This window comes from Primulina tabacum, chromosome 5 (genome assembly GCF_025594145.1).
Source record: "Primulina tabacum isolate GXHZ01 chromosome 5, ASM2559414v2, whole genome shotgun sequence".
Classification (NCBI taxonomy): domain Eukaryota; kingdom Viridiplantae; phylum Streptophyta; class Magnoliopsida; order Lamiales; family Gesneriaceae; genus Primulina; species Primulina tabacum.
The window spans coordinates 1,551,368-1,571,056 of NC_134554.1; the positions used below are offsets into that span (position 1 = coordinate 1,551,368).

The 19,689-nt window shown below is 33.9% G+C and overlaps 2 protein-coding genes and 1 pseudogene across 3 annotated transcripts; 2 read left to right on the forward strand and 1 right to left on the reverse strand.

The window, feature by feature from the left end:
* Nucleotides 1-1,441: 1,441 nt before the first annotated feature.
* LOC142545310 (hydroxyproline O-galactosyltransferase HPGT1-like) lies at nucleotides 1,442-4,978 on the reverse strand (annotated as a pseudogene).
* A 7,391-nt stretch (nucleotides 4,979-12,369) lies between these two features.
* LOC142544538 (disease resistance response protein 206-like) lies at nucleotides 12,370-13,104 on the forward strand. The gene has a single exon (XM_075651580.1). The coding sequence runs from the start codon at nucleotides 12,429-12,431 to the stop codon at nucleotides 12,999-13,001; it is 573 nt and encodes a 190-aa protein (XP_075507695.1). The 5' UTR covers nucleotides 12,370-12,428; the 3' UTR covers nucleotides 13,002-13,104.
* A 2,426-nt stretch (nucleotides 13,105-15,530) lies between these two features.
* LOC142545311 (uncharacterized) lies at nucleotides 15,531-19,176 on the forward strand. 2 transcript variants are annotated; one of them, XM_075652423.1, is made up of 3 exons: nucleotides 15,531-15,742; nucleotides 16,143-16,268; nucleotides 16,627-19,176. In XM_075652423.1, the coding sequence occupies exon 3, from the start codon at nucleotides 16,902-16,904 to the stop codon at nucleotides 18,882-18,884; it is 1,983 nt and encodes a 660-aa protein (XP_075508538.1). In that variant the 5' UTR covers nucleotides 15,531-15,742; nucleotides 16,143-16,268; nucleotides 16,627-16,901; the 3' UTR covers nucleotides 18,885-19,176. The 2 variants fall into 2 exon arrangements, with proteins under 2 accessions (XP_075508538.1, XP_075508537.1); XM_075652422.1 differs by lacking the exon at nucleotides 16,143-16,268.
* Nucleotides 19,177-19,689: the final 513 nt, after the last annotated feature.

Consider the following 19,689-nt stretch of genomic DNA (forward strand, 5'->3'; position numbering starts at 1 on the left):
AGTGTATTAGGTGAATAATACGATATAATTGGTAAATCAAATAAAGATTTTAGTAATTTAAATATTTATTGTAGCCTTATGAATGACTTGAGAAGGGTTTTATTTTCTCTCATTAAACCACTTGTTTTCTTTCTTCTTCTTTTTTTTTTAAAAAAAAAATGCAATTTCTTGACTCATAAGTTGTCATCGATTTTAACTTCAACCAAGAGTCTGGAGATCATTATGTTTAAAAATCATCATATTATAATTTGCAATTAATGAGATTATCTTGAGATAGTGATCCGACAAGGCCAGCAGAATTTAACGATTGGAATTTGCAATCGTTACCAATTCCATGTTTGGATTGTTCTTTATTATATTGCACAATATATAGCAAATTAAATAAATAATCTATTATATGTAATGAAATCAATCTTCCCAATTGTATGAAAACAAGAAAGAGATGTGTGCATGAGAAGAAAAAGGTGCTCCCAATTGCGACCAGCAAGAAAGCCACCACCTTGAAGTTTGAAAAGGTGTCACATTGCTTCGTTCGTATCTTCTCGGCTTACAAGGCCATCAATCAAGCAAAGCTAATTAATGGAGCTCTTAAAAATGGCTGCTTTCATAGTTTGATCCCATTTTTCTAAGAATTTCATACCTGATTTTTTAAATAAATATCACTCGATTTCGAAAAAAGCCTGAGCCTCCAAATGATTCGTGTTTGGGGATCCAGCCAAGCAAGCATTTGAGTTTGGCAAATATTGGGCAAATCTCAGAGAAAACAAAGACTCCTCTTTATTTGCAACAATTCATTTGGTAGCGTACATACCTAAGAGGAAGTGGTGGTTGGAACTATGCCTTTTATTATTATGCTTCATAACAAAGTCCTTTGTATCATCTTCTTTGTACGCTCTTTTAAGGCAATATTCATGTCCGTCGAATCATTTTACTTTATCGGGTATTCTTTATTTTTAGATTGGAAACGAGAGGAGCTCAACCATGTAACGAACACAAGCCATGTGTTGGTGTCTAGCAAGTGTCATTTGGATCAAACCTCCCATATTGACAAATTTGGTTTTTCTTATTTGTTCTTGATAAATTTATACGAAGGTTTCTTTAAGATTAGGTTGCTTGATGATTTTGACAAGAAAATAGGGAGGAATATACCAACAAAGTGTGGGCATACAAATCAATTGAGCTTGCTAGCTTTCAAAGGCGTTGACCAAGAGTATCTATGTAGGAATTCACTGAATGATCAAGGGACAAGGACAAGGGCAATACAACATAAATTATTATTGTAGAGATCCTTCAACTTTTCATGAAAATAATTTCTACCATAATAATTAAATTTATTGATATGCTCTTGGTAGATGTTTGGTCATACCCAAAGACATGTCACATGACAAAAATTCACCTGACATTAGTAGGGAAAATAAATATTCAATCGATATATTAAGAAGATTATAGTTTAACACTAAAAAATGAGAGTTTTTTTTTTTTTTTTAATTAGAGTTTAACACTATACAAGAAGCTCTACACTAAAAGTTCAAATATTATACACCTTTTAAGGTTCAACTCTCACTTTAAAAAACATATGCAGTCGCTTGTCTTCTGCAAAATCAATACAGCAACCTTCTCCTCCTTTAAAGAGTAAGATATGGAAAAAATAGTTAGATGTTTTAAGGTCCATATTTTGCGGTTGAACAATGAAATCTCGAAGCAGTCATCGACGAAAAGTTTCAATCTCTCGATCATCTTGACAACGTTATCAGTCAGGCCAAAATCATACGCTGGAAAATACAAGTTGAGTTTATTAATTTGCCGGATGTTTCCAAAAACATAAAGCGATAAGCAAAAACCTGGGAAGTTCACAGGTCAATGAACAATACCAATATCGATATAAACATCATCATTGATCTTAGCATAAAACTCAGCATCCCAGTGCTCCACGGCATGAGCGAGGAATGACTTCGTCTTCTTTGCTTTCTCATCAGGAGATTTCACATGATTGTCCTGACAAGAAAGAATCAAATATTTAAACAATTTCTATGCCTTCAAACATCGAAATAAAATCTCTATTAAATAATTGTGTGATCCAATACACGTATACGGAGCGTTTAGTGTAAAAAAGCACTTAATTATACAAGACATTTTCATATGATATTATAAGCGAAAGCTTAAGTGGTTTTATATTGATGTATATACAGTTAAGAAAGTATATTTTATTTTTAAAAAAGAAGCTCAAGCTAAAATACTAAAAGCTACAACCTTTGGCTTCTTAATTTCAGTTTCCAAAAGCTCGATCAAACATCATATTTTCTTTCTAAAAAAGATTTTCTAATTGAACGCTATATAGTTACACACAGACAGGACAAAGGGGCACAGCTGCCACATGCAGACATTATGAGTTAGAGTCATCTAAAAGAGAGAGGGGAAAAGAAATGCATACCAGTTATATTGAGATTAGCTATAAATGTACGAGAAATAGAAATGGAAAAAAAAAAAAGGGAATAGTGAAAGGAAAAACAAGATCAATCCAACAAATAGGCGAGGCATGGAAATTGAGAGAGGAAACTTCCTAAAAGACATGAAAAAGAAATGCTTCACTTGCATGTGACAGATGGAGCTTCATCAACGGCCATTCACGCAACACAAATGCAGGACCAGGGACGCCACCGCTGAGAGAGAATAAAAATATGGAAGAAATTGAAAGCCATTAACTTTCAATCCAATTAACATAACCAATTAAAATTACATATGGGAAACTCAAACATACATGAATAATGAAGTCATCTGTCTGTCTATTTTCATTGTCGATCTCCCTGTCTGAATTATCTCCGTGATTGGAACTTCATTGATGAGTAAAACCAATCAAATTCAGCAGCCTGAGGAACCCTTACACAATTTTTAATCAGCATCATATGGACCTCCTTCCTAACACAAATCTTAATGACAATGCCTTCTTCTTCCTCCATTATCTTCAGAGCAGCACCTGAATTGAATAAATTTTGAATTATCAAATCTCATGAAGCAACTTTGCAGAATAAAAACTTATACATATAACAACAGGATTTTGGTAAAGGTGTCGTATGAATGTTTTAATCATGTCAGAAGGGATGGAACCCAAAATTCTGGGGATGGTGGCCAACTCAATGTAATTCAGGGGTGGGTGCTTTAATTTCTAGAACATATATACATTAATTACATTCTTTTCATTTGACAGGGAGACCACGCCCCCTTCAACCCCACCCCAGTTGAACATGCCCCCCTAAGCAAAATTCTTGAGAGAGATAAGAAGCAGATTAATGGCCATCAAGGTGACATGGACTCATTTATCCAGTGATTTATACCAGAAAAAGATCCATATTTTAGGCCATATGATATGACTCACCAGTATGCATCCAGGCCTTACGAATTGCATCTCTGTTGTTCTTGTGTCCAAAAGTTGTAACAACCCCTATCACAGCCAAAAGCTTTTTCTTTGCGTTATTTCCGCTGTTTTCTGAGAGATGCTTAGGCACAAATCCTTTCTGCCTAGCTTTCTCCAGCTCCGCATGAAGAGCATCCTAATATCTTCTGCTTTTCCCTGACAAACAAATCCATTTTACTGATGCAAATGTATCCATAAAAACATACAGTAAACATATAAAATGAAATTACCTGCAAGAAATTATTTTTAACGTGTCATCCACAGAAGCAGAAGATTGTCCCTGGCATAGAAATACAAAAGGATATCATCAATTTTTCGCTGAAAAAGTCACCTAATCAACAAACGGTTCATGCAGTATCGAAAGCATATAGGAGCAAAAACGGGATCAAAGTAAAAAGCTAGTTGAGTCATCAGATCTCTTGTAAACCGTTTGCAATAGGATAGGTTACATGTAAAAAAAATTAAACAAAATTAAGGGAAAATAACCACACTCGATACGCCAATCGTAAGCCCTTCCTCATGCATAAGAATTACGAAGTCATCTATAGCTTCGCACTGAATCAAAGAGTTTGGATAAGCCTGACACAAATATTGCTTCTAAATGCGAAATTCTCTTTCAATCATCCTTTGACACCTCAGCATCAAATGATAACAAATCAAACACTGGCATACAAAAATGCGTCTCCATTTTCCGTAAGTATAGTATTTGATTATGCTGTTTATCTTCTTATTTATCTGCGTTAGCATCAGTTAGTGGTATTATTAATGCAATCTCGCCCTCAGTTTATACTGCTGAAAATATAAACTTGGCTATAAAAAACTCAAGCTCGCGTCTCTGTACTAAATTCGATTGTAAGATCTAGGGTATTGCGGGCTAGAGCACGGAAGAAGACCCAGTAAATTAATTGGGCATTCTAAAATTACAGCAAAAGCACGTAATTTACCAGGCGAGTTCTTCTATCAAGCTCGTTAATCAAGTAAACCCTGCTCTCCGCATCCTGCCACAACCTAAGACATCACATAAACCACAAAAGATTGGAGCATCATAAAAACAATGCAAATCAGAGGGTTCGAATAAAGTACTGACCGTCCGGCCACATATAATGCTGCCATAGTCGCAAACATGTAGAGCATTAAGAAGGAAATTCGACTCCCGAAGAATGACACCGAATAGGATAACCGGTGGTTCGATCCCCGGCCACTCATCCCACCCTCAACGGCGCCGCCCCCTAAGATCGGCAGCACTAAGTTGGCGATTTCTTGTCCCCTGTTTTCACTTTTGTTCGGCAAGTTAGGAGCTTTTGTTGCGTGAATTGAGCTTTAAAGAACCGTCGCAACAAACAGAAGAGAAGATTCTGTAACTGGGTTTGCGAAGGTGTCGATGAATTAAATCTGATTTTACTTACAAGGGATTAAATTGTCCCTCGAACTCTCTGCATCTCAAATTATGTCTTCAAATCCATTAGTATTTGATTTAAATTTGTAAGGTACCTTCAATTTGTTCATGTTTTCAAGAAAAATAATATTTACGGTGGAGGAACATATACATATGTATATCACTTTTACATGGAAATCTGCCAGTCGCTGTTCACTGTACACTCATGTTCGCTGAAAAAGAAGGTGGCGGGGGATGTGGAGGAACAAACTTGGATAATGAGTTGGGTGTTTATTCACCGACCGAAACAATTTTTGGTTAAGCCAGGTCGACCCAAAACATAATGCGTTCTTTGGGTTAAAGCCCAAAACAATTGTGATTTTATCTCGGAGTGGCCCACAAACTCTACAAACATATATAAATCAATTACATATTTAAAACTATTCACGGACTAATTTTTTCTCTGTTCAATAGAAAATAATGTTTATTTAATCTAATTGACTCAATCAATTATTAAACTGAAATCTATCAATCTAAACACAATAATTTAGTTTAGGAGAGGAAAATTCATTAAAAAAAGTATTGTCACGATGGTTTGAGTTTTGTTACTTCGACTTCAAACTAATAATTTAGTACACATAAATTAAATGAGATATATCTAGCTTGTTCTTTAATTTATAGCTATAGTGTGTGGCGATTTTTTCGTCTTGCCACTGAATAAGAATTTTATAGAAAATGGAAAAAGCACATTTTGCATCGAATAATCATTATTATTAATTTGCTGTCGAAAGTCAACTTTCATAAAAAAATTATATGCGTTAAAGTCGGATTTTATTTCGAATAACTTGTATTATTAATTCTTCGTTGAAGGTATTTATGGGGATTTAATCATTGTTAACTAATAAAGGTTGGAAGAATATAAATCAAGGATAATGGAAAGACATATAATGCTTTCTAAATGTACGTTCAAGTTTGATCCTCATTAAATATTGCTAAATTTGGGTGATTATTAATTAAACCTTTATCAACGTTAAATTTATAATTGATTCTTGAATAGTAAAAAATGTTAAGTGATGTCCCTTCATGCTCTTAATTTAGGACCAACGTCGAATAAAGTTTCGATCGATTTAGTCACAAATTTAGCTTATTAATCTTTCTTGAGATCGAATGAATTATTCCCGATAAATATAAAACAAACATCGTGTCGTAATTTCATGTCGATTCAAAAGACAAAAGAAACAATTATTATAATCCGACATAAAGAATTTAATTGTCTTTTTTTATTTTGTGTAAGATGCGACAGCTACTACTTTAGAACTTGAGAGATGAGGTTCATCTTTCAAGATTATACTTAATTAAGATGATGATCGCTCGCTAAATGGAGCCCTGGCTACACTTGTTCAATCAAAATTTATTTTTCAGAATATTATTGATTATATTCTTTGCCATTCAATTCTCAAAATGCGGTATTCTCAACAATTCCCTAATAATAATCTATTGATATTAATTTTTCTTGAACAACTTATACTCAACTTCAAACGATTCATTATATACACGTACAGTGCGGTACACAAAAGAATACTTAGGTGTTCTTGAATAAAAAGAGTTACGTTGTAATAATATATAAGATAAAATTATGTATTACATCGACCTAAATGTTTTGTTTGCAGAATTATATTATTTATAAAATGGACACTCAAAATGTGATGTCGTCTCATGTCTGAAGAAGTGCTTTCCAGTTATGGAAACTAACAGCATAAATCATTGTTTGAACTAATTTATTTAGAGATACAATTGTACTTTCGTAATTGCTTTAATTAATAATATGCTTTGTACTCAACTGGATTTTAATTATGAATTTTTAAAATAATAAAATATAATTTTTATCGACTTTTACTCAACTTACGCACGTGATGTGCATTAATGATGTAAGGGAAATGCACAGGATGTCTGGATCACACTTGTTTGCCCTACTCTTGATTAGAGGTGTACGATATACGGTATGTAGTTTTTGATACAATACGGCGTAAGCAAATTTATATCGATATGGTACAGAAATTTCGAAAAATTTCGGCATATCGAAATTTCGGTAAATATAAATAGCATATCTATTATACCGAAATTGTATGGTATATCTAGATTTCGATACGGTATCAGTATGTACCGTTTTCTATTTACATTTTTAAAATTTAATAAATTTATTGTTTTAAATTATTATATATTTTAAAATTTTATATATTTTTTCGATATTTCGATATTCCGGTATATATCGAAATTTTCAAATTACATACTGTTATCGTATCGAAAAATTCGGTATTATTACCGTACCGTACCGAAATCTTCGGTATACTGAATATTCGGTAAATTCGACATTTTTCTGTACGGTAATTTCGATATACCGAAAATTCGATATTTTTTTCACCCATGCTCTTGATATTTTAATAAAACAAAGAATTACCTCTATACATATATAAAAAATCAAATTTCTATTAGTCATTTTATTAATTTCAGTATTTCTCAAAATTATGATTTCTCGTTACAAGATGAGAATATCGAGTAAAATATAATTTTAATTAAATTAACATAACTCATTGTATGAATATAATATTTCTTGGATATTAATTAAGAGGAGCATTTTCAAAAAAGTAAAGCAATGAATGTACAAACTTAGAAAAATCACATGGACCGGATATATATTATCAAACTTGTAATTTTTGGTACAATTTTTTCAAATTAACTATTTTTCTTTACCAATTATATATGCTATTAGTACAGATGAGTTTCTTATTTTAAAAAGGTTTGCAGATCTTTACAATTTTATTTTATTTTTTTGCATTCGACTGTCTATATTTTAAACCCTACTCGCCGCGATGACGGTGCCAGAGATATATATGTATGTGTGTGTGTGTGTGTGTCGGAGGAGATCTTTGGCATCGTCACTGTTGGCTAAACATTTTAGGGCAGTATTAAACGAACAATATATGTCAATTTATTTAATTTAATTCAAGAAAAAGGTACTGACGGACTTAAATTGGAGTAAATACTAATAATAGTGAAGAATATGAATCTCTTCCCTTTCACATTTCTTATCGCCACTGATAACAAAACTACAATTAATAATATATCTTCCCCAACCTTCTTTAGCTATAAAAGCCAGTGTTTCACCTTAGATTTCGTGAGCTTCTTACAAAGTTTCCCAAAACAACCCTTCTTCATCCTGCATTTTAACTAGTTTTCTCAGTTGCTAGCCACTTCGATATTCCATCTAGATCCATACCACAAGTTCAGTCCTTAAATGTTCAATTATATGTTTTCTTCTACTGAAGAGATAATTAATTCGATCCAAAGTGAGCTTTCTTTAGTCCATACGTGGGATTCCGTGGGGTTCAATTTGCTGCCGACTCATTCATTCGAATGCCGAGTAACTAACTCACTCGGTAACTGAGTGAATGAAGCGGGAGTCAAGCTGGATCTTAAGCTTCCTGTTCTTGGACTGAAGGGAGCTCCCTTTAATTTCCATTTCTTTCTAAATGTGTTTTTATTATATTTTTACTTTACTGCATTGCATTTTACTATATTTTTACTTCTCTGCTTTTATTTTTTGGCTATTGCTTGAAAGATATATATTCATTCCAAATCTCCCGTCCATAAAAATTAAATATAATTAGCTAGGGTTCCGCAGATCCAGATCGAAGAATTCGGGCGAAGAAGGTTCGGTCGACCCTATCCCTGCGGGCACTGCCTGCAGGGGTCGATCCAACGACTCAGATTTTTTCGAGCCAATTTTTTTTTTTTTTTTTACATGGAGGTGGGCCCGGATCACTCATGTGGAGTGATCCGAGCCGTTCATTGCCCGTGCAGCCTGCACGGGTAGGTTGAAACAAACCGGCGAGGAAGGCAGACATAGATCGTCGCGCTGCAAACGTGAAGCAAAGAACATATAGATTCAAATTTCAATTTTTCCTATTGACCGGTAATCTCACTGGGTCTACCTTCGGGTTTAAGTGTATGGTTTATGGCCATAAGTAGGGTTGGAGGCGAAGTTATCGATATTAATTACAAAAACATAATTTTAGTTACAGTTACATTAAAACAAGTATAAGATTAATTTTTAAAATATATAATGCCTCCTTAGTTTCACTAAATTTATGGATCCAGTATAACTCATGTGACTTAAAAATATCATATTTGGGACGAGGTCTCGAGTTTAAAATTAATGTTTACAAATTTCAGCAAAAAAAATAAAAAAATATGGATGGATCCTTGCAACCTTGCACATATATATACTCATAATAGAAGTTTAATTACAATTTTTTTGCCCTTTTATTATGCTTAGTCATTAAAAAAAAAAAAACCCCTTGATTTATTTGTGCAGAAAATAACGAGGATTCCATTAATTCATCCACTGAGTTTAGGGTTTTTTGAAAATCAAGAACTCGAGTACAAAATTGTGAACGACAGTGGGCATCTTGGGCCCTGTAGCTCATTGGTAGCAACAAGTTCCCAGGCACGTCTTCTGGTCGGTGCAATTACCGATATCTCCTCATCGTTTCCACTGCGCCTTCTGACCTGGATCCACGACAATTTAGATCTAGCTATTCTTTCAAATCTGCACAGTTTTTTTTAATCCAAATAATAAAATAAAAATAAAAATAAAAAGAAGGATACGTAGATTTATATTGCACCGAAAAACCCTGAGGTGGGGGTGAAATCCTAAATAATTTAATAACATTTTCTATTTTTAATGATTTTTTACCCTCCACGATTTTTGGATCTGACTCCGCATCGATCCAGTACACGAGTCCAGCTAGTTCGATCTATTTCGTGAGCAGATGGATGGCTTTATGATAATTTCTTTTATCCCGTGAAGTGAAATCCATCTCAGATAATGATTTCTTGATAGTCTCACGTTTCGTTTCTTCTGGTAGATGCAGGCGGGGGTCTCTTCTTAGTTGTCAGTCATTATTTGTTGCAACAGCAGATCACCGGGAATGGAGTCGTCAATGACAACTAATTTCTTTAAAACGTAAATATTTTAAACCAAACACTGTACATTCCCAAAAATGGTAATGCAACTTTTCATGTTTTAACTTTTGATCTTGAAGTAGTTAAAATTTGATCTTAAGTTGGGGATTTTTTTTTATCTCAATTTCTCACTAATCATGCTAGCAGTATCCGATATCATAATAGATATCAGCAGTTTTTGAACGACATCAACGATTACCAAACGATCAGTAGGCTCCAAGAAAAAAGACCAACTTTTTAGTTTAAAGTAAAAATTTGACTACTAAATAACCAAAGAAAATCGTATTTTTGATCATTTAACTTATAGATTTTTTATTATTGGTTATGTTATCGATCAGTTTACGATCTTAGTCTACTAATTTATATTTACTTCGATTTTAATCATTTTCGTCAGAATGCTGACATGACACAAAAATGATGACGAGCTACTGAAAATTGTTAACATGTCTGATGTCACGTCATCACTCTGGTAGAAAAACTAAAGTGGAAAAAAGTGTATGTTAGTAGACTAAAGTCATGATGAATTGATTGATAATATAATTAAGTATAAAAAATATGCAAATTAAAGCATTAAAAATGTAATTTTCCTGATCAAAACACATCAAATTACAACATAATTTTTCAGTTTTTGTGTTATATATACATCGAAAGGGGGATTGATTAGCAAATGACCTGCATTTGTTGAAAGTGGATTGATTGACTCTAATGTCCATATAGATGAATATAACACTAAAAAATCAATATTTTTCACATATATTTCCTCTACTTACCTGCTCTTAAGCTAAGTCACTTATAATTTTAAATTTTTTGGTCTTTGTAGTGTATGTTTTCTTGTTGTAGTAGCTCAATGGAAAGGGAGAACAAATTTCAGATGATATGGGATTGGATGCCTAATTTATAGAACGATATAAAGATAGGAATTTATCATTTGATAAAGTTTTAATTCGATACAATAATTTCGGGATTAAGATACCATGGACTCAATTTCTGTTTTTTTGGAATAATCTTGAAAAAAATACTGTTATCCAAATAATCAAGAATAATCTTGAAAAAAAAATACTGTTATCCATATATAAAGTTTCAATGAGCGGGTTCTGGAATAATTTCTTAGACCTTTTTCATATTATATTAAATTTTTATTTATGTATTTTGTCGGGAATGAGTAAATCCTGTTGCTTATTTTCTTTACCGCACAATAAATCCAATAGGACTTCCTAGTTAATAATCGGAAAAACTGCAATTTTGGTATTATATATTTATCTTTATGCGATTTTGATAATTTATATTAATGTTAGATTCCAGTCTTATCTGCAATATTCATTTTTGGAAATTTATTTCTTTTTTTCAAAGTAGTGCTACTTTGACTTTGATGTGTATAGTGACACATCATATAAAAAATGATTTAAATTATTAAAATTAGAATATATATGACCAAAATTGAAAAAAAATATATATATATAAACGATATGCAATTTTCTCTTAATAATCTTATATATTTTTTCGGGGAGGAAATAGTTTAGTAAGTGGATAACTTCGTCCATCGAAAAATGGTTGGTGAAGATTTGACATGAGTAGGCACAACTAAATCAGAATCTTTCATCAACAAAACTAGTGGATCCATCTAGGAAATTAAAATTAGGTTTGAGAATTAATTTATGTATGGTCACTAAATTAAAGTATTGACATTGTGAAATAAGAAGCTTGATTAATTTATAGTAACGAAACCTTGATTAAATAAAAGGATATTTATTCAATTTTTTTACAAATTTTTAAATAACTAAATTTCATACTATAATCCATAAATCTTTAAATTAACGTCTTTCATATCCATTTAGTTCACTTAAAAATCTGGCTTTGCTCGATCGAACACCATACGATGTTGCAAGTGGACTCGAGGCACTATCAGCACATTTACAAATGCATATTTCGGGTAAAACATAGTGTTTCACACCCCGGCCCCAATGAGCTAATACATCGCTTTCTGAATGCGCGGTGGTGGTTGTACTTGTATCAATAGAGTTATATAACCTTAAATTTAATGGTGTCATCTCTTCTTCTTTTTTTCTTTTTCTTTTTAATATTGATCAAAATAGCTAAATTTATGACATAAGAACCATGATAACTTTCACGTTTGATATTTTCGTACACCCGATTCTGACAGCAAAAAACGCGCAAATCCAACGCAAACAAACTTAGACGACGGATTTCGCTATATTCCCCTTGATTTTTAAATGTCGACTTTGAACTAATCCTAAGCAACCACCAGGTTAAGCACAGGTAATGGATTTGGGTACCTAATCAATTATATGCAACAAATATGGAATGCAATGATGGGGCGATAACTCTTAAACTACAAGATTTGAGATTCCGTACAAAATATTAATAATTGTTTTTGAACTTTTCAAGCAATTTAGTCGTCCAAAGTTGCCTTCAAAGTCAAGCATCACGAGTTTAGTAACACATTTTAATAATTAATTACACCCCAAAAAACCCCTAGTGAACAGAGAAATTTGACCTACAATGTAACCATATATATCCTGCTTTAAGCCAATCAATATTCATTATATCTTAATATTCTCTCCAACCCAAAACCCCCACCACAGCCACACCATATCCATGGCTGAACTTGTACACATAAACCTGAGTCTCACGGTCATTTTCTTCCTGCTCTTCAGTTTCACAGCTGCAAGAAACCGGCCCACCCAGCGGCACCACCACCAACCATGCAGGAAACTGGTTTTCTACTTCCACGACATACTATACAATGGGCAAAACTCCAATAATGCAACAGCAGCCATTGTAGGGGCACCAGCTTGGGGGAACACCACCATTTTAGCGGGCCAGAATCATTTCGGAAACATGGTTGTTTTCGACGATCCGATCACATTAGATAATAATCTCCACTCTCCTCCAGTTGGTCGGGCCCAGGGATTCTATTTATACGATAAGAAGGATGTATTCACTGCATGGCTAGGGTTTTCTTTCGTTTTCAACTCGACTGATCACAAGGGAACCATAAATTTTGCCGGTGCCGATCCGTTGATGAACAAGACAAGGGACATTTCGGTCATTGGTGGGACCGGTGATTTCTTCATGACGAGAGGTGTAGCGACACTGAGTACCGATGCGTTTGAAGGAGAAGTGTATTTTAGGCTTCGTGTTGATATTAATCTCTTTGAATGTTGGTAAAAAAGATGATAAGCAAAAACATATATATATATATATATGCTTTAACATGGTTTCTTGTTTTGTTTTATGAAATTCCGAAATTAAATGAAAATTTTTATCCTTAGAGAATGTGTCTTGAAGATCACTATGGATGATCTAAATATTATTTATATATTTAGAATTTTTTATATATAAACTAAACTTACGAAAATTTAAAATTTATGTTAATTTATATGGACCTGATTAGTAGTTGTCGATCACTCTGGACGGTTCTAAAATTAAGGTATAATTTATTTAGAGTTTGAACATATTTAATGTTATATCTTCTAGCATTTTGATGTATTTAAGTAGTGATGGTTCTAAATTTAAGGTGTTATTTTTTAGATTTGAAAATATTTGATGTTATATGAATGGCAGTATTATATTTTAAGCACTAGCTTTGAAATTTTTTGGAGTAAATTTAATATCATCATATCATGTAAAATTCATCACATATTCAATTATATCTATAAATTATTCTATATTATGATAGAGCAAAGATCTAAAATAACCATTTTTTTTAGAATTAAAACAACCACCTTGCAGTCATGATGTACCATAAATTACAAAAATAATAACAAATAAAAAACTTTAATAATTATTTATCAAAAAATTCTTATCCAAACATGTGCACAAAAATATTATATTTTATATTATGCAAAAACAATAGCCATATCGATCTAGATATTTTTTTCATTCTTCGAGCTGATGTCTGGTGGGTAGGGTTGACAAATTAGACCGAGTTCGCCGGCTTGGCCCGTCTCGTTATAGAAATTGTGTGAGCTGGGTAGATGAAATATCAAGTCATTTGAAGAGGGTCAAAGGGGTTGAGCCCGCTTGAGTTGCGGGCTAGGGTTTTATTTTTCACTTTTCTCAATGCCCATTCACATTCCTTCTTCTTAGCAGCTTTCCTTACCGTTTGAAGCTTGCCCCAATCGGCACCAATCAAGAGTTCTTTTCGGCATGGACAGGCCGACTCCAAGAACTCACCGTAGCCATCCGTAGTTGTTAGCTTAGCCCCGTAAAATCTTTTGTTTCTTGGATTATTTCGAAACAAATATTTCGTGTTTGTAGCTTTCATTGTGGTGTTTGAATTTTAATCCTTTTTTGCAAATTTTTGTCGTTACTTTTAGATATCATGTCCATTAGATTATGTTGTTTTTATCATGGACTATAACGAATCAACCATTTCAGTTCTCAATTTTGTTTAAATATTTAACTTTATGCATTATTAATTTCTTATTACAATGTTTTTAAGTATTATTTGAACTATTTGACTAAAGTTTATTTTTATTTTCTCAGCATTTTTTTCTACAAATTTTTTTTTTATAAAAAATAACATGCAGACCCGCTAACCAACAACCCAAAGCGAGTTGGACTGGGTTTGGGATTTAGTACTTGCCTGTTTATGTCTATGATGGAGAACTTTCTTTTGAAAAGAATATTATATTATTTGATAAATTGACCATTATTTTTAGTCAACACCTATACTTTTTAAATCATTTTTAGAAATCTAAGAATCAAAAGCTAAACTATACAGTGAGAGCTTGTAATCAAGATTAAAAAAATGAGTAGTTCTCTTGTGATACGGTCCCACGAACCTTTATCTGTGAAACGGGTCAACCCTACCGATATTCACAATAAAAAATAATACTCTTAGCATAAAAATTAATATTTGTTCATAATGATTTAAATAAGAGATCTGTCTCACAAAATACGACTTGTGAGACCGTCTCACACAAGTTTTTGCCTGAAAAAATTATTATTAGTTTTTGGCTTAAAAAAGTTAGTTTGATGTTTTTCTTAAACTCATATTTAAGTTACTTCTGTTTAATTTAATTGAAAAATATAAATAATATTTTTATCAAATTAATTTAATATGTTCAGTTAGTTCAATTTATTACAAACATAAATTATTCATATGTTACATTAAACAGCTAATTTTCAACAATTAAAATACTATTATAAATCCGTTAATTCACATAAAATATACTGTTGCGAATAAAAGTGTATGGAATGATTTTAACAAAAAACAGCTTAAAAATAATAATTAAAATTTTAATAATTATTTCTGCCCATGTTCGGAATTTTACAGGGTAAGAGAAGTTGGTGTGGTCGAGTGTGGATGGATGTTTGTGTACTAAAAACACGGGAAGGTTCAATCCGGTATGAATATGGAATGGAAGCTGAGAACATTTATTGGGTCCCGCAGAACATATCCTAGTTTTTTTAATAAAAAAATTTAAATTTAAATTATTTATTAATTAAAGTGAAATTACAAGACTAACTAATTTTTATTTTTTTGGAGATATTTTTTTTATAATTTCAAAAATACCTTTTTACTACTTATCTTACCATTTTAATTTTAAAAATTGTTAAACTTTTGTTTTTTATTTTCTTAAAAAACCTACTTTTATTTTTTATTTATTTTTTCCAAGTTTTACATTACATAGATAGTGCGTGTCACGCACCGCGCTAAGATATTTTTTGATGAATAAAATAAAGATGTGATGCTATGGTCATATTCGCATTCAATTTTCTCTCTCAAATAAAAAAAAAGTACTGTTGATTCTCATCCCTAAAAGAAAATTATCCCTTCGCATGACGCCGGCGCGACCGATCGAAACCCTAGTTTTAGCTTTCTTTATCTATGGAGTATCGGAATAAGTCTTGCTATAACTTCCCGAATCATCCAAAGACGAATAATTTATCCAATCCAAGGGGTAAGACTTTTCCGGATCGATTTTGAATTTTTACAACTTACTGTTTTTGTAAATTTTGTATTTTGAGTTTTTTTTTTTTTTGTATTGAGTTCTTAATTTTGTTTTGGATTTTGATTTCTTAGCTTCTGTTATCATTGTTATCATTGTTATTATTTCCTATTATTGATATGTTATGAATTATTTCTGTTGCTCCTCGAGTTTAATTCAAAGATCGATGACTGTTAACACGTGGCCAATTTTTTTCCTTTTGATTGCTTACAAGGAGCAAATGTTTTTATGGTTTTGAATTTAGTATTGGAGAGATATGTCTGTTAATTGGTAGATCGGTTGAATTTTATTGGTTAGCTGAATTTATATTCCTATCGGGAAGCTTCTGATGTTTGGTAGTTCATGTTTGTAGGGATAAAAGTTACATATCATGTATGTCGGAGTCAACTGACTTGCTTGCCTTGCTTCTTAGTTCCTAAATGTTAGGGATGTAAATATCATAAAGCAGAATGATGTGGCGATTCAGGAGTTTGTTCAAGTTAGGTTATGATTTAGGTATTCTGTCTAACGATTAATGTGAGGTTAAAACTAAACTTTGAATGCATTTTTTCCTTTGCGTGATAATATCTTGAAATTACTGCCTTGAGGGTAACATGTTACGTTTCATTTTCGTTTGTGTGCCAATGTACATTTTGGAAGTGGAAACTTGATTTCACTTGAGAAAGACTGCATTCATCACCTTCTAACGTTGGAGACGTGGGAAAATTTGCTTTGAAAGGCTCATGCAAATTTTTAAGACCTAATTTAGGGTATTTAATCAACATATCTATACTAAATGTTACTGCACATCTATCATATTTCCGCAGTGTCTCATTGATAATGTGATTCTGTCACAGGATGGCAGTCTACCGGATTGTTTTGAAAGACTTGAGCTAGAGAAAATATTATCATGAGTTACTGCTGCTAATTGCAATAGCTTCCCGTTACCTTATACAACCAATGGACCGCCGTGATACTTCAGGATTTGTGAGTGGGGGAGTAGTGAACTCATTCTGAGACATTTAACCCTACTTTTGTTGATAATTTATTTATAAAACCCTGAAGCCGGGACACTTTCTTTAGAATTGAGTTGCTGTTTAGATAAGATTGTTGCATCTGTAGCTATTTGATCATGGATTCCCGATTTCATGATCTGGGTTTTGCTGCTAACCCTGCTGCAAATGCTTTCACAAACCTGTACAATTCAATCCAAATTGGAGGAGCTGGAACTGAATTTATGTATTCTGCTGACACAACCTTGAGATTTGATGCACCTGGATTTGCAAGTTCATTTTCATTTCTTCCTAAGGGAGTCAAACGGAAATGGAGCTCAATAGATGGGCCCATTGATCACAAACTTGAGTCTTCACTGGATCTCCGCCTTGGCCATTCGTCAAGCTCTTCGGACAGTAAAAGGAGTACTTCAACCGTATGCACCTCAATGTCATCGGCCAAAGAAACAGAAGAAGAGTCCTCTATGGATCTAGAACTGGACTTCACTCTTTATCTTGGCGGGGAAAAATCACCAGACCTTTCAAAATCAGCCAACTCTAATTATAAATCAATTGATGTGTGGCCTAAGGTTGATCTGCAGTTGAGCCTTTCCAGTGGGTTTTCTGTGTCTGAAATTACAACCCCCTTTCATCCAATCTCCCCTGCACAAAAAAATGGAACAAAGATGGCTACTGTTTATGGAGCAGCTTTGAGGACAGATGAAGAAGGATCACCAGGAAGTTCTTTTTGTCCACAGAACTTCGGAAACACTTACTTTCTCAATCAGCATATGGGAAAAATCAAATCGACAAAAAATTCTTCTGATCTCTCCTCAAGTTTAACTGCACCACTAAGCTCAGTCACCTGTTCTTCCGGGACAACACACTCACAACTACAACGTAATTATAATGCTAAACAGTGCCAGTTTCAGGGGTGCCTGAAGGGAGCAAGAGGGGCTTCTGGCCTTTGTATTGCTCATGGTGGCGGTCGTAGGTGTCTGCGTCCTGGATGCAGCAAAGGTGCTGAAGGTCGAACAGCATTCTGCAAGGCTCATGGTGGTGGTCGACGATGTGAATTTTTAGGATGTACAAAGAGTGCAGAAGGACGAACTGATTTTTGCATTGCCCATGGTGGTGGCCGGCGCTGCAATCATGAGGATTGCACACGGGCTGCCAGAGGTAAATCTGGATTGTGCATTCGGCATGGTGGTGGCAAGAGATGCCAGAGAGAGAATTGTAGTAAGAGTGCCGAAGGCCTTTCTGGTCTTTGCATCTCTCATGGAGGTGGTCGACGATGCCAGTATCCCAACTGTGGAAAAGGAGCTCAAGGAAGCACCATGTTTTGCAAAGCTCATGGTGGGGGAAAGCGCTGCACTTTTCCTTGTTGTAACAAGGGTGCAGAAGGAAGCACCCCGTTCTGCAAGGGCCACGGGGGAGGGAAGCGATGCTCATTCGAAGGAGGTGGGGTCTGCCCAAAGAGTGTGCATGGTGGGACCTATTTTTGTGTAGCACATGGTGGTGGCAAGAGGTGTGCTGTTCCAGAGTGTACAAAGAGTGCCAGGGGGCGTACTGATTTCTGTGTACGTCATGGTGGAGGCAAGAGATGCGTATTTGAAGGTTGTGGAAAAAGTGCTCAGGGCAGCACTGATTTCTGCAAGGCCCATGGTGGAGGGAAGAGGTGCTCTTGGGGACACACTGGTTCCGAATTCGGCAACAGTGATGGTCCTTGCAACTCATTTGCTCGTGGAAAATCTGGTCTGTGCACGTCTCATGGTGCCTTGGTTCAAGATAAAAGAGTTCATGGCGGTGCAACTATAAGAACCACCTTACCTGGTAAGATGAAACACATATTTACCATTGAAGACATAAGCTTTGATCTCACGAAGATGGAGAACAGCATTGTGACTCCCCCGGGCAGTTTGAGTCATTTACATCTCCAGCAAATTTCTCTGCCAGATGGAGGCAATCTATCACCAAGAAGAGTGCCAGAAGGAAGGGTCCATGGAGGAAATCTTATGGCAGTACTAGCCGGCAGCGCTGGTTACAACATCACTAGTAGCAGAGATATGGCTGGTCCATCAGAGCCCAAAAAATCTTTCACGACTCCTCAGAATTGGATATAAGATGGTTCTTACGTATAATATTCTAGTTCTTCTTTGAAGCACTGGTATTATCTAGGCTTGTGTTCTTGACTGCTATTGCTTGCAAGTGGTTTGAGTGAATAGTTCACCTCTCCTTAGTTTGATACTTTTAGAACCTCGATATAAAACTAGGGTATTGAATCTTTGCAAGTGTGGCCACTTATGTTCTATTTATGTAAATATTTCGGTCTTGATTTCAGTTGTAAATATAAATTTAGTGCCTTGTGAGTTTTATCTCATTCTAATGTAGTTTTTCATTTTATTGAGGCTTGAATCTGGAATCTTGCCCCTTTTTGTAACCTATAAAGCATGAATACTCCGAAAATGACGATCTGATGTGTTGAATTTTTTTTTAAATGAGGTGAAAATTCGTAGCAGTCATATTTTGGTGTGTACGGTATAAATTATCGGATTATCTCATATTTTGGTGTTGTATGAGTTAAATTATCGGATTATCTCGATAGCTAGCAAATTGCATTAGTTATATAAAGAATTCTGAACGAATTTTGTACGACAAGTTTGTTCAAGAAATAATTTGTACTTCTGATGATTAATCAAGTGTTCACTTATTTTAACATTCAGACAATCTCTTGTGAGCTTATTTCGGATATTTTGAAGATATATATATATGAGGGTATTAATCTATACGTCCTTGAGTAGAATTGGGATTAGTTTATTTGAATTATATTTGGGTGTAAACAGAAAGTCTTGTACGTTTATTTACAAAATTGTCCTTCATATCTATTTATTGACTAACATGCAATATAATTTTATTGAAAGTATAATC

Excerpts from the sequence above, each read along its gene's own strand:
- LOC142544538 (XM_075651580.1), top strand. The coding sequence starts at position 12,429 with ATGGCTGAACTTGTACACATAAACCTGAGTCTCACGGTCATTTTCTTC.
- LOC142545311 (XM_075652423.1), top strand. The coding sequence starts at position 16,902 with ATGGATTCCCGATTTCATGATCTGGGTTTTGCTGCTAACCCTGCTGCA.